The 24057-nt window shown below is 38.6% G+C and overlaps 2 protein-coding genes across 2 annotated transcripts; both read right to left on the minus strand.

The window, feature by feature from the left end:
• Positions 1-24: 24 nt before the first annotated feature.
• On the minus strand, positions 25-4241 carry LOC139116122 (monocarboxylate transporter 12-like). Its single transcript, XM_070678665.1, has 4 exons — positions 3884-4241; positions 2597-2740; positions 1153-2085; positions 25-573 (listed from the first exon to the last, which is right to left on the minus strand). Exons 1-4 carry the CDS (start codon positions 3981-3983, stop codon positions 440-442), a joined length of 1311 nt encoding a protein of 436 aa, XP_070534766.1. The 5' UTR covers positions 3984-4241; the 3' UTR covers positions 25-439.
• Positions 4242-5379: 1138 nt separating this feature from the next.
• Positions 5380-23519, minus strand: LOC139116551 (nose resistant to fluoxetine protein 6-like). Its single transcript, XM_070679151.1, has 5 exons — positions 23414-23519; positions 22299-22437; positions 21688-21874; positions 6638-6780; positions 5380-6291 (listed from the first exon to the last, which is right to left on the minus strand). The coding sequence occupies exons 1-5, from the start codon at positions 23428-23430 to the stop codon at positions 6166-6168; spliced, it is 612 nt and encodes a 203-aa protein (XP_070535252.1). The 5' UTR covers positions 23431-23519; the 3' UTR covers positions 5380-6165.
• Positions 23520-24057: the final 538 nt, after the last annotated feature.

A 24057-nucleotide genomic window follows, 5' to 3' on the forward strand; every position in this document is an offset into this window, starting at 1 on the left:
AGAGCTAGAGAAAAAAAAAAATCATTTTTCACGTTTCACTCAAGAACTTTAATATATTGTTACGAGATAGTAGAAAATACATCACCTTGGCAACGGGTATAACACTCGGTTTTAACTAGTTCACTCAATATGTGCACTGCACCGTTGTGGGGTGCAATTTATTGTTTAAATATCATATTTTGGATGTTTCTGTAAGTTGCTTAACCTCCATTCTGGCACAAAACTGTACAACGGGCAAATGAGTCGCCTCTGTCATTTCAATTCATCTGTGCAAATACAAGGTTGTTAGCAAAATAGCACCCGACTGAGGAATTGGAGTAATAAAGTAATTCTTTGATCTCTGTGTTGTCTTGTCCACGTAGACGATCTAAACGCGATCGAAGGAGGTCTTGATTGTTTGAAGGTTCTTTGTTTCCGTCATAGTCCATGGGAAGCACATTTATAACGTTTGTCTCTTAGTCCTGTATCTATCAAAACCGTAGTAGAGTAACACTGTGACAGCGGCCAGGATGTCAAGTGTGCCCGCCATTATAAAACAGTAGTTGTAGTTGGAGGATATGTCGAACAGCCATCCTGCAAGGAAATAGTATGATATTCGTTAGGATTCCACACACATATGTAACGATAAATAAGGTGACTACTACTTAAACTATCTTACAGGTACTTTAAATAGGTAACAAATTTAAATATACTTGTGTTCTCACTTCTATTTGTATATATATACCATAATTATTGTTTGTGCGTTGATCACATTGACCAAAACCTGTTAGAATACATTTCTGCATGGTGATCGCCTGAGTGCGTAAAATTAAAGTGATAGGCACAGTGAGTATCTAACGTGCATTCATTTAGTATACTGCCCTGCTATTCTATATCGAGCACTGTATTTTTCCTGTGAAGGCACACACGTTCTCTTTCTGGCTCTGTCTGTCTGTCTGTCTGTCTGTCTGTCTGTCTGTCTGTCTGTCTCCTCCCTCCCTCCCTCCTCTCTCTCTCTCTCTCTCTCTCTCCTCTCTCTCTCTGTCTCTCCTCTCTCTCTCTCTCTCTCTCTCTCTCTCTCTCTCTCTCTCTCTCTCTCTCTCTCTCTCTCTCTCTCTCTCTCTCTCTGATTGACAAAGAGTGAAACAGATATATTCGTAATCGTCATCATACCTGCAAGGGGCGGTCCAAGAATATCACCGAGACCGATAGCAAGGAAAACCCATCCAAGAGCAGTGGCTAAATTTTGCACGCCGAGCCTCTTTGTTAAACAAATGGGAACGACGGGGAAGTATACTCCAACACTGTATCCAAACACAACGAACAAGACGGCGAATACAGGAAAGCTGTCACCTATTGGAACCAGCATTAGTGATATTCCAGCGAGGAAAACATGACTGCTAAACATCAGCAATGGAGGAAACTTTCCACAGTCAACTATACTTCCATGGACTATATTCCCAATTAACGAACATATTCCGATGATGGTAAACAGAAACGACGCTTGTAGTCTTGTAACGCCTACAGAAACAACCTTGGCAACCAGATACACTGAAGCAGCTAAGTATGCGACCGCAATAATGAAATTAGTAAACCACATAAATAGGAGAAATGGCTGCGATAGAAATAATTTGAACCCAAAACTATTCAAAAAGTGAGAAAATCTGTTTTCTCTGGGTTTGGATGGCTTCTTTTCCATACTTTCATCTGTGGGGATAGTGTTCTTGTAAGGAATCTTTACTTTTGTCGATCTTTCTGAGTTTGAAACTCGTACTTCACCAGTATCGATGAATTTCGAGGTTTCAAAATCGTCACTGGGTGTCGAGGATTCCGGAGAACTTGCTGGTGCTGGCTTTTCAAAAGGCGAGAGGTCTGGCGCCCTCATCAGACACCCACAAACGACTATGTGCATGTTCATCGCTGCTATGATAAGCATCGCCCCTTTCCATCCATAATTGTCGATTAAAACTTGGTATAGCGGAGGAAACACCATAACGCCGATTGAAGAACCGGCACATGCTATTCCATTGACGAGAGTGTGATATTTATGAAAATATCTACCAATGATCACCACGCTTGGTCCGTAGGCTAGCCCGGTTCCTGCACCTGTATATATGAAAAAAAAACCCCCATATCTTTTGTTTACATTGGATTTAATTCTTATCAAAAATGACGTCACACGATTCCTTCTAGCATAGACATGAACAAGGTCTGAGCTTTGTCTTCAATATTTCTTGTGATAATGGGCAAACTTGTTTGTTTTGTTTTCTCATTTTGATAGTTCGAAAGATCTATAAGGCACGATACTACCAACCAAAATCACTAACAGTAGACTAATTTTTTGTTTGGGAAATTCGTTTCGCCCGAAACACCTTTGCTCTGATTAAACCAGTAGCCTAATAGCATTCAAATGAGATTTCGCTGTCTGAATCTGTATGCAAGTAACACATATAAATAACAGTGCACAATAGTAACAGTACACATGCAAATAACAGTGATATGTTACTGAGAGCAAACTAACAGAGCTGTGAAGCTTTTTACAGGGTGTAAACTATCGCTGCAAGTAAACGTAAAATAAACAACACACAGCTGATATTGGACTAGTCCAACATATTACCTGTTATTAACCCGTAGGTGATATAAAGTATTTCCACCCTGGAGGCAAAAGTACTGAGAATTATCCCGCCACTCGACAGCAATCCACCGCCAATCACAACCGGTCTTACTCCAAATTTGTTGACAAGGGTGCTCACAAGGGGTCCTTTTAGGAGGAAAAAGAGGAAGCAATGTTATACTAGTAACTTGGCCCCACTCCCTACCAGTATTCGCTGAAAAGATTTTGCCATGAGGAGGTTACATGGATTCATGATTTTGCAATTGCAGCACACTTCGTCCACTATTTTGTAAATTCCGGACAAAGGTGGAAATCGTGAAAACGTGTGTTCAGATTTTAAATATAGGAGGGAAAAGCAAATCAACGTCCTCGTACATGCCAATCTTATCAAACAATCATCATGGGCATGTGTACGAGTGTCAATAGAAGAGGTGTGCACAGAATTCCATACATTTTGGGTAATTTTTGAATGTGAATTTTGGCTATTCCGTTCCTGTTTTCCTGTTGTCAAGGAGGCAAATCTTATGCTGAACTGTAAAGTGCTGTGAAAGATTCGTTATGGCGATACAAATTTTGTATTGAAGGCAAACAAAATCCAAATACAACATTGCCTTTGTGATTGCATGAGTTTTGACCTGTCTTCTAATCAATAACTTGGTTTACCAGCAATCATTTGACCCTTGTTCCCTGTGGTCTGATAACCCATGAATAATGTCAGCATGTAGTTTACGCCTTTTTCGGTACAGCGCCCTCTACCTCATCTGTGGGAGACAGAAACAATGAAGTCTTGACTCGACTCACGCTATCCTGCAGGAAAACACCCACTGAACTACATATCTGTCTGACAGCATGGGCGACCTATTGTCAGTGTTTGACCTCATTTAACGAAATAAATTTGGCAGCGTCACTTGGTAATTAGCTAGTTTCTCTGACAACGAGAATTTGACCGAGTGACATTTTAATGATATGTGATTCTCTTTTATCTCTGGAAAGGTTACGTAAACTCGATACATATTTCACATTTATTTACAGTTCAAAGTCCCCCCAGTCACAATATTTCTTCTGCTCCACTGACATTGTTCTAAATTTTGCAAGTCGAACTCCAATTCTCCTGTCCTCCCCCCCCCCCCCCCCCCTCAAAGACCATTGTGAACGCTACCTTAGTGAACATACACATTTAATGTACACAATCCCCTCCTGGAGCTCCATGATCCCCTCAAGTGAGCATTTATAATAGTCAAACCACAAACATTTCTCAAACAGAATGAAATGTTTTGAAACACCACTTACCGATTAGGAACGTTATACCTATGCCAATTGAGTTTACTAAGCTTGTTTTGGTGGCGCTGTCCTTGAAATAATCAATGTATTCGATGTAGAAGACATTCATGGACAGAATAAAGCCTAGTGTCAACAGCTGAACGACGTGGCTGCATATGGCGATCGTGATACCGTAGAATGTGAGTTCTTCTTTCCCCGTTCCGATGACCACGGCTGTACACAAATGTGCACTTCGCTTCAGGTTGACTGACCTGTGTTAGACCATTGACGTCTCGTATACGGTGCTTCCGTAGTGTGAATGTTGGCTTCTAATTGTCAGCGGGCCGTGATCTGTACATGTAATGAATGTACGGTCTGTACGACATGATGGACGGTTATGTAAGCAGGGTTGCAGTGAGCCACCTCACGTTAATTGTTCTCTTTATTTCGTCTTTTCAATGCGAGAATAATCCCCGAGTACACTCAATTCGCAATATCACCTCCTTTAACCAAAGTAACAGGCTTGAATAGGGGGAGGGGGAGGGTGGCATTGTCTATTCTTATCGTTCTACTGAGGGATATAGGCAACACATAAACAGACTGTCATCTGCAGACTCATTTACGCCCCAAGAGCTTACGAGAAAGCGGCACGAAGAAATCGACGTTTCAAGCATAGAAACTACGTATATTTCTATGCACGTTCGTACGCCTGGTTTTGTTTTTACCGCGATCTATTAAACTAATTGCCAATCGCCCTGATTCTGGGAAAGTTAAGTCAGCCTTCTAGCCAAGGCAAAAAAACAAACAAACAAAAAACAAACTAACTTCACATCCAAGTAGATATAGTGCCCTTGAGAATAGTAAATGAAGAGCCGTTCAATTTTTCAAATTAATTGTACGATTTTCCTTTTGATTGTTTGTCGACTTCTCATTTCTTCCTATTTATACATAGCATACATACAGGGCCTACTTTCTATGCATATGCATGATGGCTTTGCAATACACTATCTCAGGACGATAAATAGAAAGGCATGGCTGTCAAATACACACCATTGATTTAGCCGTACTACATTGTTCTCACATTTTGACTGCTGACTTGCCCACGTCATCGATTTTCTAAACTATCAAGTGCTTTCCTCCACTCACAGTTTTACAATGTATTGTTTGTATCGAGTTTCTTGTAGGTTTGCACCATTCGCATATATTACAATCGCCATTTTACATAGCTAAGTTTGTGTCTATCATATCATGACGGCGTTGTTTACCATCGTGATTGTAAGCTTGTTGTTGTATTTCTGTGTTGTTTGAATAGGCCCATCGCTCTTTGCAAACGGGAGTGCATATCGGTGACGTCACTGGTCGCAACTTGTAAACAGAAATTGTGCACGGTATAAATGTCATGTCAGTCCACGATTTTGAAATTCGGCCAAATAGACATGCACGGATTGAAGTCGGTCGTGTAAACAATGACGAGATCATAACAAAGGGAGAGTAAATAACGTGACCTGGAGTTATATTGACAAGCTAGAGCTTTTATTTCACTAGTATTGCATTCTACAGAGTTTGTTCTCTGAATTTTACCCAGTTCGATGAACTTGAAGTTTAAAAAATGTAAATGCTAAATTTATTCGCCTTAATAGAGAATATACGATTCATATTTTAGACATTTTGATTATTGTAAACTGTTTTCAGTTATATTTCTGTTGTTTTGAATCAAAATTCTGCTGAAAAAATCTGCACATCGGTAAAATAGCAAAATCTCGTTAACGTTTGTTGTTAAGGAATTCGTACTACATCTGTACGAGATTTACAATATTTAATTGAATGTTGATAGAACGTGTTGATGATAGTGTCCGACAGTCAGAGTGATTTGAATATCTAATGAAGCCAGCATAGAAGAACGAGAGATCAGTAAATACTTGATATACCAATACTTTCAAGACAAATACTAATCCGTAATTTTATTCTCTTAATTCAAGGTCAATGAGAAGTGCGTAAATTTTGACGTTGACATCCTCTCTCTCAGACAAAATCATAGATTATTGTCGAGTATTTCTAGACGAATGTTATAGAATGTTGTCAAAATCAATTCTAACAAACAATGCTACACCTTATTAGATTTGACAGGTCTTATCAATATAGAAATTTGCGCTTGCCTACTTTAAAAAGTTCCCGTACCCGGTTAAGCTTAGTTTTTATGATTTCAATCAAAAATTAGTCAAGTCATTTCCCAGTGCGTCATATCATCTTAAAAATATTTTGAGGAAGATTCATTCGAGTGGGAACAACGGCAAACTTGCTATCGAACAGAATTATTTTTTCCTCATTTTGCTTGGAATCATGACCTTCTCCAGACCTATCATTGGGATCTCCACAACCATAGCGACCAGGAATGATACAGCGTATGTTATCACGGTGATTCCTATGAACACTATGGCCTGAAATTAGAAATGATAAAAAAGATATGTTTTTTCAAATCCGCGAGTTGAAGAGGGAAAGTGAAGGTTACAGATATTTACATTTTGATAGCTTTCTTCTAGCATTCTTCGTTGAAATCCGTAAAAGAACCACACCGAACACAAAGTGCAGACCTTTATATTGAAAGCGTACACATTACGCGGCAATCCATTTATAAACTGTAATTTTTTTCATCTTATCACATTGTGATATGCAAAAACAGTGCTTCAAAATTGCTTTGATTCGACAAATGACAGTAACAGGTTATTGATTAGGTATTCAAAACGATGAAATCTGACTGGTTGAATGTTATCTGTCTGTACTTACGAAATTGAAATCTGAGTAATACCACAGGTATTCCAAACCAAATGTGTAGAGGAATAGTATTATTAAATGGGTAAGATATGCACAGTAATTCATGCGAGCCAATGGTATCCATGCGTTCCAAGACAAAATACAATTGATTGGACCTGAGGATAAAATTGAAAGAACATTAGTTGTCTATTTCCCATCAATTTTCAACAAATTTGAAGTTCAAAAAAACATATATCCTATACTGCCTCTGGTGTAAGTCAGTGTTAAGTACGATATATTCTGTACAGAATGTAATATTTTTTGTTGTTGTCGTTGACACTTGAAGACGATCAGTATGACCTTGGGAAAAAAACCACTGTATTCTACATGATGAAGCGGCTGGAAAACAAACCAGACATGAACTGAAAATGCTCACGTGTTTTCATAGATATTGCATTTGTCTGTAAATTTAAACTTTTGCCAATAGTTTTAAAGTTTTTAAGCTGTGATGATCAAGATCATGGACATTATCATGACAGACCAATGACAACGGCCTTTTTATTTACAAATATGAATTCGGTGGAAAAAATGCTGAATGTCTTTGGCTTCTGGCATTGTATCAGCATTTACATAACAAGTGCAATTGATTGGTACAGTGCTTCACACTGTATAGGCCAAAGTGATATCACCATAAAGTAATGAAAAGCCATATACGCATTCTTTCAGAAAACCATTTTTATTTTTTAAGAACTCAAGTAAAAGATAAACAACATGGCTATTTTTGATAAATCTTTCAAGAAAATAGATTAAAATGAGCCATTGAGAAGGACATAGTTTAAATAGCAATAGAGAGTTAGTATGAGTAGTACGGAGAAATAATGGAGTGTTTTTGTGTAAGAGTAGTAAGGAGAAATTCCTCTGTATGAAAGTGGCTAACCAGTACTGGTCTTGCAAAGTGCCCTTGCTGAGTAATCCTTAAGTGTAATTGACATCACTGCAGAAATCTTTCAATTTTTTTCTCTTACAGTTGATTGTGAGATCATACCATTCAGTGCAAGGGGTGGTAAGCTGTCAAACTGTGAGCGTTTGGCGAGATTATTGTACCATCTCTCGGACTGAATGGTATGAACTCAATGTCAAGCTGGCGACGTCCTCGAAGCCCGGTGTCTTCAGTGTTTCAAAACGGCTGGAGAAAACATCAGGTTAACGTCAAATCAATGATATTTTGGGTTGGCTGGGCATGAAATAAACTGAACCTGTTTGTCCCACTTTTTCCTCGGGCAGTTCTCAGGCAGCTACGGGTAGTCACGGGCAGTAATTAGTATGACCGCAGTTTTTGATTTAATTCTATTTTACAATGCAATCCAAATTGGTTTGTGGTCACTATAGTATGACTCAAGTACACCACTTTGCATGCAATGGATGTTAGTGTAAATGTGATCAAGGCATGATCCATAGTCTGTTGTTGACTCCTCAATAACTTGTGTGTAGTTGAAGTGCTTTGTCATAAGTTCAGATAGTTGTCTTGTAGATTGTGTTTGCTTTTGTAAGTCAACATTGAAATCACCAATGATCACGGTTGGTAGATTGTACTCAAGTGTATGGATGAGCTGAAGAAGAGCATGTTGTAAGTTTGATGTAGGTGATGATGGTGGATTGTAAACACCAACAATTTGAACTAAACCAATGTTGTTTTGTGTATTGCAATTAAGAAATCTGTATTAAAACAATGCAGTGTCTGTGGGGTAGCTTCAAGAGTGTTTTCTTTGCTGTACATAACCATACCATGATATGGTCTGGTGTTGTTTTGACGGTTTTTATCATCCTGTCTGAAAAGGTTGAAGTCTGCTATTTTGAAGTCATCATTGTGATCGCCGTTTGTAGTCTTGATTCACTGCAAATTAGTACATCAGCTGAAGTTAAGCTGAAATCACTAGCAACATCTTGAAAATGGCAATGAAGAGATCTCACATTTTGATAAGTAATAATGAATCTGTTCGATATAATATATGGTAATGTGAAACAGAGTTGTAGCATGGATGGTTCTCATGCGTTGCATCTCTTGTGTAACATCAGTGCTAACTGATATTGATTTTCTTGTAATGTGGTTATGTTGAGACCTGTAAGTTTAGTCACTCTGCTTAAAGCAACATAGTGTACATGACACTGATTTCTCTTGTTTGCTGTACTGAAGTCCACAACCACATTGTTAAGTGTATCACCTTGACAACGATGTATTGTTTTGGCACTAGCTGGTCTGAGTGGAAATTGTTTTCTCACAACTTCTGCATTTTTGTGTCTTCCCACTCTAAATTGCCGTGATATCTGTAAAACTGGCGTCCATCTGTGAGATACTTTGTCATGTATTAAATGCCGTTTTTCACGTCGCAGGTTTTTGCCAACACAATCGTCATCAAATAAAATCCATAGAATAGTAACATGATGCAAATCAGGTCCATCGATGTATTTGATTACTCCTGGAGTACCATTTATCAATCCATCATTTACAGACAGATTAATGCAAAGCTCAATACGCTGATTTGTTCCAATTGATAATTTAGAAACTAACCCCATTGTTTTTTGAGCAGGAAGCATGACAACAATACCTAATGTTTTGTGTTTTATGATCTCAGAGACATCGCCAATGACTGTATCAGTAGCAGGTATACATGTTTTTATTCCTGTAAGTCTGTCATATGCTATTGCATTGTGGTCATCAACAAGTCTGTTCTCGCAATAAAGATGTACTGTCGACTCATCAATAGATGAAGTTTTTTTATCAACACTGACTATTCGAGTTTGCAGAACTTTTATGTCATGAGATGTATGCTTTCCCTCACGTATACGGTTGAGTAATTTAGCAAAATTCTGGTCATCCTTTTGCCTCATAATATCTGTTAATTCAAACATTTTGAACAGGTCTTTCCAGATGTGACAGCCAATGGCCCATAATCATGTTGAAGGTCGTTAAATATCCAACCATCAAAGACAGGTTTTAATTGATATAAGTCGCCAAAGCTAACAACGCTGACACCACCAAAGATTTTATTGTTGGCCATTATCTGTTGTAGTCTGAGATTGATATAGTTTAACATACCATTACCAACCATGGAGATTTCATCTATGAATATGACTTTTAAGTTCCTGTATTTTGCTTGTAGAGTATTAAGTCTTTCTGATGTCAGTGGTCTATAATGAAAACCTTGGGATGCAGGAATTTGAAAAGCTGAATGAATTGTAGTACCCTTAATGTTGTAAGCAGCTTTTCCAGTAGGTGCAACTAGTAATAAGTGTATGTTGTCAGGATTTTCACCAGGAAGATTTGAAAGATATTTTAAAAGTACTTGATACAATGATTTGAGAACAAGAGATTTCCCTACACCAGCGCCACCTGTTACAAAAATATTTAACGGCTCTGTCCTTGTTTTCATCCAATGTACTATGTGATAGAATATTTCTTTTGTTTCTTGTTGAGTTTCTGTAAAAGTGGATATAATTCATTATCAGCCATTCGTGGTTGTTGAAGATCTTCAATAATGGGATTATTTGTACTGATGCCAATGTCCTGTCCAATGTCATATTTAGAATGACTCTCATCACATGGTGCAAACATACTCAATGTGTCACTTGGCCTTGATCCTTCTAAAATGTCTTGATGTTCCTGATGTTGTGTATTTGGAGCAACATTATCAAACATATCAATGGCTGTGTTTTGTACTGCTTCAATAGCTTGATCTAATTCCTGAGCATTTTTATTGTACTCCTTTTCTTTAGAATCTACTTCAAATTTTACTTGCATGTAACGATCATAGTATGTTTTGCACCCTGCAAGGAGTTCATTTTCATTTCGCCAAGGATAAAACAACATTATTAACTCTCTGTAATGATTTTCTTTGTCTTTTTCCCTATGGAAACGAACATATCTGATAACTTTACTTTTGGTGCGTTTTTTATACACAAGGCCACGTATCTGATATATTGTGTTGTTTTCATCATCATCATCCTCTTCATCAGTTTTGTAGAAGTCATCATTATCTTGATAATGATCTTGCGGGTTATCTTTTAACTTTTGAAAACTGTACCATGCTGCCAAGTCTGCCAAGCACAATTTCTCAAGGGCTTTGGGCGCCTCTCATATTTTTCAAGATGCTATCACTTTCTATGTCAGTAGCATTTGGACGCATGTTTTGTATGTCATCAAGAGGTTTCAATAGGATAACTCTATCATCAGGGGGTGATGTGTTAATAAATGTGAAGCCGCGTGAAGCTCTTCTTAGTCTCATTTGCATAACAAGGTAAACAGCTTCTTGAGCACTAACTTCAACATGATTAAGGAATTTGTTTCCTATATGCCTGACACTTTCTCTGATATCATGACATCCTTCCCTTGCTTCTTCCACAGCCCTACTGAGCAAATTACTCATTCCACGTTGAGCTTTACTAATGTAAGATGCGATGTACATGGCACATGCATATGGATCAAGAATGAATTGAATGTCCATGTTTGCTCTCCAAGCTTTGAGTAGGGTTTCATTGTAGCTGTTAATTCTTATTTCATTTGGTGACCTCTTGAGGAATATTTTATCTGATGTTAGAGATGACTGTATTGCATTAATATAGGTTTGTTCATCAAGTTGTAGTTTATTTAAGAATTCAGAAAAAGAAAGAGTTTCTCCAAATTGTAAATCAGTAACAACAGTCTTGATATTTTCATAGTGCTTTTGAAGGATCTGTTCTGTGCTTTCATCAGTATCCATTGGCAATGGCTGCAATATCATTGTTCTTGGCATAGGTGGCACAGGAAATCCAAATCTGCAAACACATTGGCCTTTTTTCTTACAGGTTTTTGCATGTCTGTGCATTTGATAATTTATCAATTCAGCGAAGGATTCATTACTGTGATCATTTGAACATGTAATATACTGATCTATGAATTGTGTGATGTCATCATCACTATTTTCACCATATTGTGGTGCATCTTTAATCCATACAAGCATGTGTATATGTGGTGATCCTCTTTGTTGGAATTCCACTCTGTAAAAGTAATCGTGTATTTCACCAATTGGATGATGTGAGCTCATTAGGAAATCATGCATAAATCGTTGAAATGAATAGTCAAAGTGTCGAGCACACGTAACAGGGTCAGATTTTATCAAATCAGATTTTGTATTCCAAGACATGTTCAATACATCGTCATCTGTGTATTCCTTGTTGTGAACTGTCCTTCCAAGAATTTTCAATAGATGTATCCATTTAGATTCTGCTGATGAAAATGACATGAAAAATGTTGGAATACCAAGTTGACGTATCATGGCAAATATATCTTTCTTTGCACTCTCCCAGTATGGTGGTGAACCTCTAAGTGTCTTCAACACTCTGAATCCCTCATCAAGTCGAACAATTTTATCAACATTTGTGGTGATTGAAGCTCACCAGCTGTTAATTTGCGGCCCTTCAGATTACATTTTCGCAAACATAATGTTGCCTTGTCTTTAATCTGCTTGATTTGTAATTTTTTAGTTTAAAGAAAATGTTAGGCATCGACTTTGCAACTCTCCTATCTTTGTGTCGAAGTTCCCATTTACACAATGTACTATATAATACAGGGACTATGCGTTTCTTTTGTCTGGGTTGACCACAATATATTGTTGGAAATGAGAGCTCCTCAGAATATTTGTCTTGAAATATTCCTAGTGGTTTATTGTTCTCGCCTGGTGCATAACAAACTGCGCCATCAGAGTCTGTGTGTTGATCATATAAAGGTGACAGCATTGTATCCAGTGTGCCAGCAGGATGATCTTCCAATTTTATTTCTTCAGTCCAATTATCATCATCATCATGATCATCATGATCATTACTGTCATCTTGTTTACATGTTTGTTTGTCAGACATGTGAGAATAATCATGATCGTCATTTTCCTCACAAAATTCCTGCCAATTGTGGTTTTCATCCTTTCTGCAAACAACCCAATCTGTAGATATTGTAATCAGTTCTGCTTTATATAAGGGGCTATTTTTAACTAACCAATTAGCTGCTTGTAAGACTTTCACTGGTCTGACATTCTCTACCTGATAGGCATGACTATAGCTAATCTTTCTTTTAAATTTGACAGGTATTGTCTGCGATTCATTTAAAGTTCTAGGTAATGTAGAGACAGTAGTTGATACATCAGCTATAACATTGACTATGTTACCTCTGAGACTAACTTGTCTACCTCTTGGCAATTCTCTTATTTGCATGAATGGAATGCGTAAGGCAACAAGTCTTTCTTCTAGTGGATGTAACTGTAACTCGGGGGGAATTAATGGAAATGACATGTTATTGGCCACAGAACAAGGAGGCAACTTTGACTCTTTTAAATATGAATAACAAGTTTTACATAATGGTGCCATATCATTATCTGTAGCCTGAGATGATGCAAAGGTGTTTAACTTTTCTTTAACATTATTGTAGTTCAAAACACTTTCTCTGTACCACAGCTGTTGGCAGCACACACATACAAAATTTGGGCCATTCTGAACTGCACCGTGAAAAATTTGTATCAGCTCTTCAATAGATTTGCAGCACTACATCTTCTGTTGTTTAGTTTGTTTAATCTATCTCTCATTTGCTCTCTCTCTCTATATGATTTATCAGTTCTTTTAATACTTTTAATATTGGCATCTCTGATCTTTTCGCTTTCCCTGAAGACCTGGTCAGTTCTCTTTGTCTTTTTAGCATTAGCATTTCTTTCCCTTTCATTTTCTCTGTACTCATCATCACACCGTCTCAATTTCATTGATGTCCTGTTTCTCTTGTTTTCAGTTTGTTTATACACATCATCAGCTCTCATAGTTTTCTTAGCATTGACATCTCTTTGCCTTTCAGTTTGTCTGTACAGCTCATCAGTTCTCATAATTTTCTTAGCATTCATATCTCTTTGCCTTTCAGTTTGCCTGTATGCTGGATCAGCTCGTTTATTTTGCTTGGCTGTTAAATCTCTTTGGTTTTCGCTTTGCCTAAACTCTATTTGTTCTCTCTTTTCTCTCTTGGCAATCATGTCTCTCTGTTTCTCTATTTCTCTATAATTTACACAATGTTCATTTTGCGGCATAGATTTCTCTGTTTGTACTGGTCCAAAACTGTTTACATTTATTGCTTGTGACAAATTTTGCTCTGTGCTTTGCAGAAAGTCATAGTGACCACTATCAATTTCTCCTTCAACACGGATTGCATGATACAAAAGATGTATACTTACAGAAGAATTACCAACAGTCTCTAATGGTTCACTTAAAGTGTCAAGATGAACTGCAATATTAATGTTATATGCAAGCGCTGCAGCATTTATTTCAATGTCCCCTCCAAAGTTGCATTACCTGGTTCAGATCTGGACATATACTGCCTATAGTCATCTTGAGAGACAATATGCCATCTTTCATATTCACCTTTAATTGGATCCTCATATCTGTCCCAATGTTCAATTACATAGTCAACAGTATGTACTCTTATTGCATGATGATGATCTTGTGTTCCATAGAGTCCTAGACTTATAGCACGGAACAGCAATTACCATCACCTTCGACATTAACCTTTGTGTAACATCTGTGAGGAGTCTGCAACTGTCTTTTTCGTTGCATGTACAATTTACTTCTTTCATTTTTTGCTTTTATGCTCAGTTTTTTTACTCTCATTGTACTTTTATAGTAACGTTGTGTTATGGTGTGCTTAATATTATAATAAGTTCTTACAGTCAATTCAAGCACTTGTATAGGAAGAAAAATTAATAATTTGACTGATGTTGCTTATTGCTTCCTTGATTTCTTCTGATGCTATGAAAAGTGAAACCTTAAAAGTTGAAGTATTGATGAAAGAATGATTGTGTTTGTTGAGATTGTAGACTATGAATGTGTTATTGCTTGTCAATATTGTGCAGTTTAGACGTTGAACCCTTTCACTACAAAATTTAGGTCCAACTTTATTGGGGAAGCTGGACCTAGACAGAAAAAAGCAGTTAAAAGGGTTGTCAGTAATAAGTAGACAATGATAGAATGTGGTATGACTGTTCTTGTTTATTATGAAGTAAATGAATGCCAATTTTCAGAAATTGTAGAGAAATGTCAGTCTTCCTTATATATTCAGTACGCTGAAGTAATTCTATTGATTGCAAATAATCTGCCTGTAAACAATACTCTTGTTTCCTATCAGGAAGTAAATGATAGAGCACTAACTTGTGTGCTGTTAAATATTCACGGTATAATTTCACAATGTACACTGAGGAAGACAAAGACAAAACTTTACTGCCTTATTTTTTTTCTTCTGCAAGTTAATACTGAATATTATCAATGTCAAATCAGTTGTGATCTAAATGCAAAATTAACCACAACAGTGTTTGCTCAAAGTACTATCAGCAATGTTGTAACCAATGCTTGTTGACTATCAATTTGTGATCTTGAACGCGCCTCTACAGGCAGTCTGTACCGTCTATGGGCAACTGTGCCTCAACTGGGCAGTCTGTGCCTCTTATAGGCAAGTGATTGTGTTGTACCCCTTTGGGCAAGTTATTGTTTGCGCCTCCTATGGGCAAATGATTATTGCGCCTCCTATGGGCAAGTTATTATTGCGCCCTTCCTATGGGCAAGTTATTATTGCGCCTCCTGTGGGCAAGTTATTGCTGTGCCTCCTATGGGCGAGTGAATGTCACCACGTATATGGCCTCCTGGATAATCTGTTAAAGAAACAAAAATCAAAGTAAGACATCCATTGCATCCTGTTAAATATACATATTTGTACCAGTGAAAAAATTGGCAAAAAAGATGAATTTGATGTTTTACAACATGTAAAGAACTTATTCCATTTTTTTCATGGAAATTATTGACCAACAAGTTCATCATTGATGACACGACACCATTCCTACAAAGGCAAGTTTGCATGACATTGGTCCAGGTATGTCAGACATATCTTTGTGAATGGCCACAAAATATAACATAATGGCTGCCTGATGGCATTGATAGTATCAAAGAACAAATTGAAATCGGTTTGGGCATGTCTGAAATATCTACCTAGATGCCTGAATGCACACACAATGAAAGCTGCATGGACTAACAAAGAATGGCAAAAGTGAATGAACTCACACAAAAAATATGTGGATTTAATTGGAATGTCCTAATGAATGCCCTGTGGTGATGTAATCATCAATAGACCACTTCTGCAAATGAAAAAAAACATAACACCAAGGATTAAAATGACCACTGTCATAAATTTTGTTGACTCCATGAAGTGCCATATCATTTACTAGAACAGTGATACAACATTATCGAAAGCTCTGTTAACATTTCTCACACAACTTCCATGTCCAACAATCTCTTCAAATAGCTATCTTAATGTTTTTGATGTGTGTATGACATGTCATTTTGTTTTAATGAAATATAAGGGCAACACACGGATGTAAATCTCATCAATTAAGTTTATCTTTTAGGACCCATTTAAACCTCATTAGTTCACTCATAGAGTATACTTTTCATGAATAATAAATGAATTCATGGTTTATCATCACTTTGTCCTGTGACATTTCATCACATTACCATTTTGTCCTCATAATGATTCATTCAACACTCAAAGCTGGATAAGAAAGGGCACTAAAATTAATCTGCATATTACTAAACTTGTGTAATTTTTTACAAGCTGTACTTTAGAAAATTGTCAAAATTACAGGATGGAAAGTCAGGAAATCTCCACACTACACACACACACTAATTGATCAGTTCCTACCAGCCGACAGGCTTTATTGATCTATCAACAATTACAGTGGTGCCTACTACCAGGATCTTGCAAGCAATATTTGTCTGGAAGTTATGAATATGATGAATAAATGTCATTTTTTCATTATACAAGCCTTCCCACCTATGGGGTGGACCATTTGATATCCTGGGGGGGGGGGTCTGGAAGATTTTTGGGGGCATTTTACATTCTTATTCGCTTTTGATGGTAACGCATTTTCCGAGCAAAGTCTTTGCCACTGAGTACCAACCATCGAAATTCAGTAGCTTGTCCCACATTATAGGAAACTAAAAAAGTATGTAAATGATCAGACTATTATTATGACGATATCATGAAAATATTACCTGAAACCCTTTCGGAGCACCACAACAGACCCTATACACAAACAATAATAGTAACTATTCATCATTGCTACCAGTGTACCTAGAATATCCATGTCCCCGCGACATCTACGAGAACGAAAACTATTGTCAATCTAAAATCCCTAACCCTAATCCATGGCTTTGCCACGACAAAATTAGGTGCCACGACAAAATTAGCCTAACCAGCCTATGACTCTCGTCGATTGTCACAAAACAATCTTTACGTGGACTATTTTTATGAAATAGTAATAACATTGACACCAGTCAAGTTGTTATTCTTCGTGCAGGACCTCTCGTGTACGCTAAGGGATACGCTGTCGGGCCGGACCCACGTGGGTTTTGGAGACAGTGCAGCGTACACAGAAATCTACCCGACCTAGCTAGCTCTGCGTACCGTGCTGTGTGTTTCAGGTGTTACACGGCCCCACCACATCTAATGGATGAATTCTACAGAGGAGCCAGCGTAGCTGACATTGGCGCACGCCAAGAAAACATTTAATCACAGAACAGTGAAGCGTAAAGTAATGGATTCTTTCAATCATGCTACAGACTTTTTAAGGTTTGTGACAGAGGGCCTTGTCTGCCTTCTTACAATGAAGCAACTACAGCTGTCATCTCTGAACAGTCGACCCCAAGACTCACTTTATAATGACCAACAACGTGCGCCAGAAATCTCAAAAGCCGTTGCTCAAAAATATGGGTCTAAATGAATACAAAGGATTTGGAAGACCTCATTAGACTAGATGAAAGATGTGATGATGTAGATGATAGTGGCGGGGGCCGTGTAACGCCCGAAACACACAGCAGGGTACGCAGGGCAAGAGCCGACCGTACAAATCTATGCCATGAAAAAGTCAAGTTCGGAACTACAGCTCCCAGTCGCGATCGAGTCACAGTCGCGCTCCTTCTCAATTCTTTTGATGCATGTACCGTACTATTCACTTTCTCAACCGTAAACTCAAAGCGTCCAAGTCAAATCGTGGTATCGAACAAAGGTGCATACATCAAATCACGACATAGAATCAACACATCACACACAAATTACTTACCGACACCACACCGACAGTCCATCAAAATCACGCTTCAGAATTTGTACAGCAAAAAGCCGGATAAGCGTACTCACAGCACAGAAAGGCTGTGGAGACAAGCGAAGAACTATGTGCTCGTTATGATACGGCGGTATAACTTGATTTACGCGACGATGGCGGGGAGACGAAATGTACAAGTACAGTAAGTGCAGGAAGACTGGCTTTATGCCGCTAGGGTTGTGGGTAAAATGTATCCAGCTGTAGCCAACCTGGACAAGCACATTTCACAGCGCCCTCAAACAGTCGATGTTGCTCACGTGTGAACACGTGAGCATATGTCGCAGCGATGTCTGTCTGTCTGTGTGTCTGTCTGTCTGTCTGTTGGTCCATTTTCTCAAAAACGGCTGAACGTATTTCAGTCAAATTTGGTAGACATCTTCAGAATTCAAATGGCTAGAACTGAAAAGGTTTTGGTGGGCGTGGCTTGGATATTAATGAAGTTATGAAAGTTTTAATTTTTCTGTTACGCCGCGTATGACAAGTGAAAACAATCGACTGTTTGAGGGCGCTGTGAAATGTGCTTGTCCAGGTTGGCTACAGCTGGATAGCCCTGCGTACGATGCTGTGTGTTCCGCTACAGCTAATAGCCCCGCTCACCACAGCCCTGCAAAGACCCGTACGTAGAGTTGGTGACTTCAAATCCATTTTTGGACTTGACGTAAAAAGCCAAATTACTGCCGAAATTCAGCGTTCTTGGGCCCAAGTCGTATCCCTGCCTACCTCAGCTACTCGATCGCTTCCAAAAATGCCAGTCTTTTATTCTTTTTTCGTAAATAACCGTCGATGTCGGCAACTCTCTCGCTAGCCCTGCGTACGTACGCACTGTACGCTGTGCATTTCCTGTGTGCGTTCCTAACACACAGCGTACACTGCGTACGTACGCAGGCTAGCGAGAGAGTTGCCGACATCGACGGTTATTTACGAAAAAAGAATAAAAGACTGGCATTTTTGGAAGCGATCGAGTAGCTGAGGTAGGCAGGGATACGACTTGGGCCCAAGAACGCTGAATTTCGGCAGTAATTTGGCTTTTTACGTCAAGTCCAAAAATGGATTTGAAGTCACCAACTCTACGTACGGGTCTTTGCAGGGCTGTGGTGAGCGGGGCTATTAGCTGTAGCGGAACACACAGCATCGTACGCAGGGCTAACAGCTGGATAGCTCTGGTTTCAACCACGGTCCCTCCGTGTTTCAACCTCGTATTGAACATTAAAAATATGATATTTTATTACTCATTCAACTCACTATTCAAGATAAAATATCGTTTAGCAAATTAGCTTTATCCTTGGTAATTGATTGTTTCCCTCGCTGCTCGATCGCCAGAAATGAGTACATACGTTCTCTACCTTGCCTCATGGCATGGAAGTGCTGATGAATAATAACTTTGGGTCAAAGTATTGAAGTGTCCAATCAGGTTCGTGCACAGAGTCCAAGGTCATGACCTACTTCATGTACTTCTGCACTGTTTTGATTTTGCTTCGCCAAGAAACGTGTTCGTCATTGTCCATAGAAGTATGTTTGCTCTCCTTTGAGGTTGTTTGTGAAACAAATTCCGGGATAGGCCTTGGAATGCATACGATCGGCATCGCGGCAGTGCATGTAGCTAGCCCTACGAGTATGACGAGAGTGTCCGGCTTTGGCTACGCCGCCTCCCACCTCCGGTAGGCGGCGTAGCCAAAGCCGGACACTGTCGCCATACTCGTAGGGCTATGCATGTAGCGTACCATGCTTGTGTAACTGCCGAGCTCAACGTGCATTCACGGTTGATACTCGTGTACAATCATGATGTGTTCAATTCTGATGAAGATTCATAAGTCTTACTTTGGCAGTCTTTTTTCCGTACGATAATCCCGACAATACGTGTTACTGTTAGACGAGGTGGCCATTTTATGATAAGTTTCAATACTGCACAGCTACATAGCGTCACTATCGTGTGATCGAGGTACAGCGTTGTTGAACGGGATACAGAAACTCTGCAGAGGGAGAAACGATCGTTGACATGAACAGTCAATGTACTTCAGCACGTAGTCCGCAGATAGCGGATCGAGAAAATAAACGTGTCCCAGTAAATAACGGAATATTTATGTACATTAACTCGATATTAATCAAATTTCCAGCTCATCGCAAAAAAAATGTATTGCAAAGATTAATTTGTCACTGACAATACTGCACTGTATGGAAACAGTCTGTAGAATTGTTCAATACTTCAAGTGGTATTACCCGAGACAAACACTTGTGTTGTCAATTTTGATTTCATTTCATAAACTTCATACTTCATCGAGTATCGTGTATTTCAGCCTTTGTGAAGCCATTTTATTGATATTTTCAATTTTTGTCTTGGCTTTGTTGTGGAACATGTTGAATCGTCTCCGTGGACATGTAGGCAAAAGTGTGACGGGGTCGAAGTGACTTGGGTACCTGGGGCCGACCAAAACCAGTGTGAATTACTGGGGTCAAAGCGGACAGCGGCCGGATGACGTGTTCCCCAAGCGAGCTACCTTCAGAAGTCTGTTTCATCGCAAAAAACGTCAACTTTTAAACCCGTCATTTATTTACTGATGTTATTCTCAGCATCACAAACATATACGCCTCTGCTATGTATCACAGCAAATAGTTATATTTGAGCGCCCCGTAAATGGGATCCTCGTTTTTTTTGCGAACCCGGAAGTGTGTCTTGCTCAATGCATTTCCTACCCATAGCGAGGGAAACTGCCCGCGTTCCCATGCTCCCATGCACCCTTTTTCAATGCCAGTGCAACGCCATCTGTGCAAAATTTGTGGTGGTATGCTCCCGTGTGATGGAAAACCTCTCTTATTCTAACAATGACGTAGTTGACTTTGGACTTCGATTTCGTAAATGTGATGTCCATGCAGTGAGTTTGGGTTGGCGCGCTTATAATGCAATCTTCGCCCGCCTGCGGTCCGATATCCCGCATTTATTAGCGATATTTATCTGTTTTGACTTGACAAAGTTGGCAAAACTTGCTATGTACATTAAAGATACTATGATACAAGATTATTGAAAGTCATTTGACATTTTTTTCAGCCAATTCCCAATATGCATATTTAATGAACCTTCCAAATTAGGGATATATACTGGCATTTACTTGATAAAATTTGGCGAAACATGCTGTGTACATTGATCATTATACCAGGTTATAACAGTATTGAAAGTCATTTTGCATTTTCATGTCAGCTAATTCATAATTTGCATAAATAGCTAACAAGCTTTCACGGTTTGGCATATAGAGCTTGAAGGACTTGACCAAAGGTAATTACACATGCTATATTGTGATACAATGACAGTACTCAAAGAAATTAATTATTTTTTATTTCAGCTAATTACATATTTGAATACTTAATGACCTTTAGAATTGATCTGTGGTGAAATTCATTGTGTTGATCATAACACTTTAAATGTAGCAAAGCATGTAGCAAAGGTTCAAACTTGCACATAAATGCAATATATAATGAAACACGTGAGCATTTTCAGTTCATATCTGGTTTTTACTTGTCATACGCGGCGTAACAGAAAAATTAAAACTTTCATAACTTCATTAATATCCAAGCCACGCCCACCAAAACCTTTCAGTTCTAGCCATTTGAATTCTGAAGATGTCTACCAAATTTGACTGAAATACGTTCAGCCGTTTTTGAGAAAATGGACCAACAGACAGACAGACAGACACACAGACAGACAGACAGACAGACATCGCTGCGACATATGCTCACGTGTTCACACGTGAGCAAAAAATGTGAGTGTGTGTGTGGGGGGGGGGGGGGTAATGGAGCCTCTACGACATAAAATGTATGTTTCTTATGGTGTTGAGAGTAGGCAAAAGCCTAAAATATTCAGGGAGTTTGTCATAATTACTTTACCTCCATTTCCGGTAGCGCAGGCAAATATTACCCAACCGATACAGAGTGAAAAGGCAAATCTGTAAGCTGTTAGGTAAAATATCGCCACGCCCTGTACAGGACGGTCACCCTGCGAACTTGCGTAGGTACCATAGACAATTGCAAACCCCGCGGCTAAAGCACAGCACCATAGGATCACATTAAGAACCTGAAAATAACCAAAGATGTTTGTTACAGAATAAAGTCCCTTTCTTAAATGTAAAATAACAAAACCGTATTTATTTTAGGGTTTATGATTGATATGCTACCAATATAGTTTACCTTTTGGCAAGCTTTCACACTCGATTCAGCGTAACAACCCCTTGCCTCAGAATAGACACAATTTCACATACTTCTTCTTCTGTTGTCCATCATCATAACCTCGATCGTTAGAGTTTATTTTACATAGGGCTTTTAAAATTAAAATGATTTGAAAACCTTCTTTAAAATTTGTTTGTAATTTAACTTAGAATATCGCAGAGGGACAGTCTCTACGATACGAGATATCATTCTGTGGCAACTCATGCAATCTGGTCGTAAAAATTATGACTCGAGAGCTAGATTAAAAGGCTTGAACAAACTTCCATTTGTACCTTATTGATATTCAATTTTCTTCCTTTCAGTCTGAACAACACGTATCCAATGGTAATGCCTATCAGATATTGTGAAATACGGTAGTAAGGTTTTGTGTACAGCCAAGCCCCTTCCTCGTATTCTGGTTCCTTATAAGGTCTGTGTAAAAAAGATTGAAATCACGTGGTTTGAATGAAAGATTCACGAATTGATTAGTGTAGCTTTTGAATGAGGGTGATTTGTCAATCACAAACGGACATTGAAAGTTCACCTTTTCTTCAAAAGTGATGGAAAAACAACCCAAAAGTGTCGTTTGACGAAAAATCTTCTGTCGGCTGTAAGAAAGTTCTGATGGCGACTCTACGTATCATTTTCCGTTTGGGGAAATAAAGCACGAAAACCTGACTTTTCTGGAGTCACTGTGGTGTTATTCGGTGAGATACTGGTCGCATAATCAGCGTCGAAGTCACTGTTTGCATGTACCTTAAGAAGCAGTAAAGAATCGAAAATACTTGCACAGGAAAGCGTTGTCACTCATTGAATAATACACATACTGATAATGCTTTCATACGTAAAGAGAACACGTTTAATAATTTCCGGTCAAAGTGCAAATACTGCCTCTTAGATAGCTGGTGCAGAATGATTGAATCGACAATACAAATAGAAAATATTCAAACGTAATATGATGGTAATATTTGCAGGTTTTGCTTTGTTACAATATGTGCATTTTCTCATTGTCTCATTCATAGTTTAGTACCATCGTAGTCGTCATCATCATTATCATAAATGAATTTCGCGAAATACATTGCAGCCGACAAAGGAACATCTTAACATGACTGAGGATAAAGATATTCACTAGCACCGTTGATTATAGTAAGATAAGATATAAACTGTATCAATGAATTTGTCATTTCCGTCTGCGGAAGTAGCTGTCAGTGATAGTGGAATGTCCATTGACAATACCGTCTATAGGATGACTCAGTCAACGACCTGCATATCCATGTAAAGGATAAAGATGTTTTAACAAAACTCTCCCCAATTACGTGTTCAGGATTTTGGATTCTAGATTGCCATTATCTTCGTATGCGTCAGTTGAGTTCGCCGACATACATTTCGTACGTGTTATCATACTTACGCGGGATCTCTCCCCATCGCCCTACCAAGGGCATAGTTTAAGTAAGCAGTTATTCCGAGGGAGCCCAAGGTGGCAATCACGTTCACAACAACCCCAACAACCCACTGCCTGTCATGGAAGAAAGAAAGACTTTTCGATAACTCGATAATATTTATAACATTAAATTTTTGACCTAACAAATTAATACATTTCTGCCCTTTCGTTTAATAAATATTAAAGTAAGAAGCATAAGTTGTACGAGCTTATAACTCATTGTGTACAATATGAAATAGTATTATCCACCTGCGTCTGTAACCTATGGAGTTTCGTCGTACAGTAAGTTCTGGTATCCACAGACTTCAATGACTTTGACGACGAGAACAATAACTTATAGGTTTTATTGGACGCTGTTTGACCTTTGACCTCATAATACCTTTAAGTCAAGACGGAAAGAAACAACAGAAAATTTCACATTTTTTACAAAAAAATACTTCGAAACATTTATGCTTCACTGCAGTGAACAATGGTCATTCCGGAATCTGTGAATTTGAGTAAAATTATGCTGCTGACGCAGTCAGCGCGTCAGCTGAGCAGTCGTCGGCTCGCGATCGCTCAGTGCAATGCACGAAGGACATCCTAAAAACGCCCTTACTTCTACTTTTACT

Source organism: Ptychodera flava, chromosome 17, assembly GCF_041260155.1.
Source record: "Ptychodera flava strain L36383 chromosome 17, AS_Pfla_20210202, whole genome shotgun sequence".
NCBI lineage: Eukaryota > Metazoa > Hemichordata > Enteropneusta > Ptychoderidae > Ptychodera > Ptychodera flava.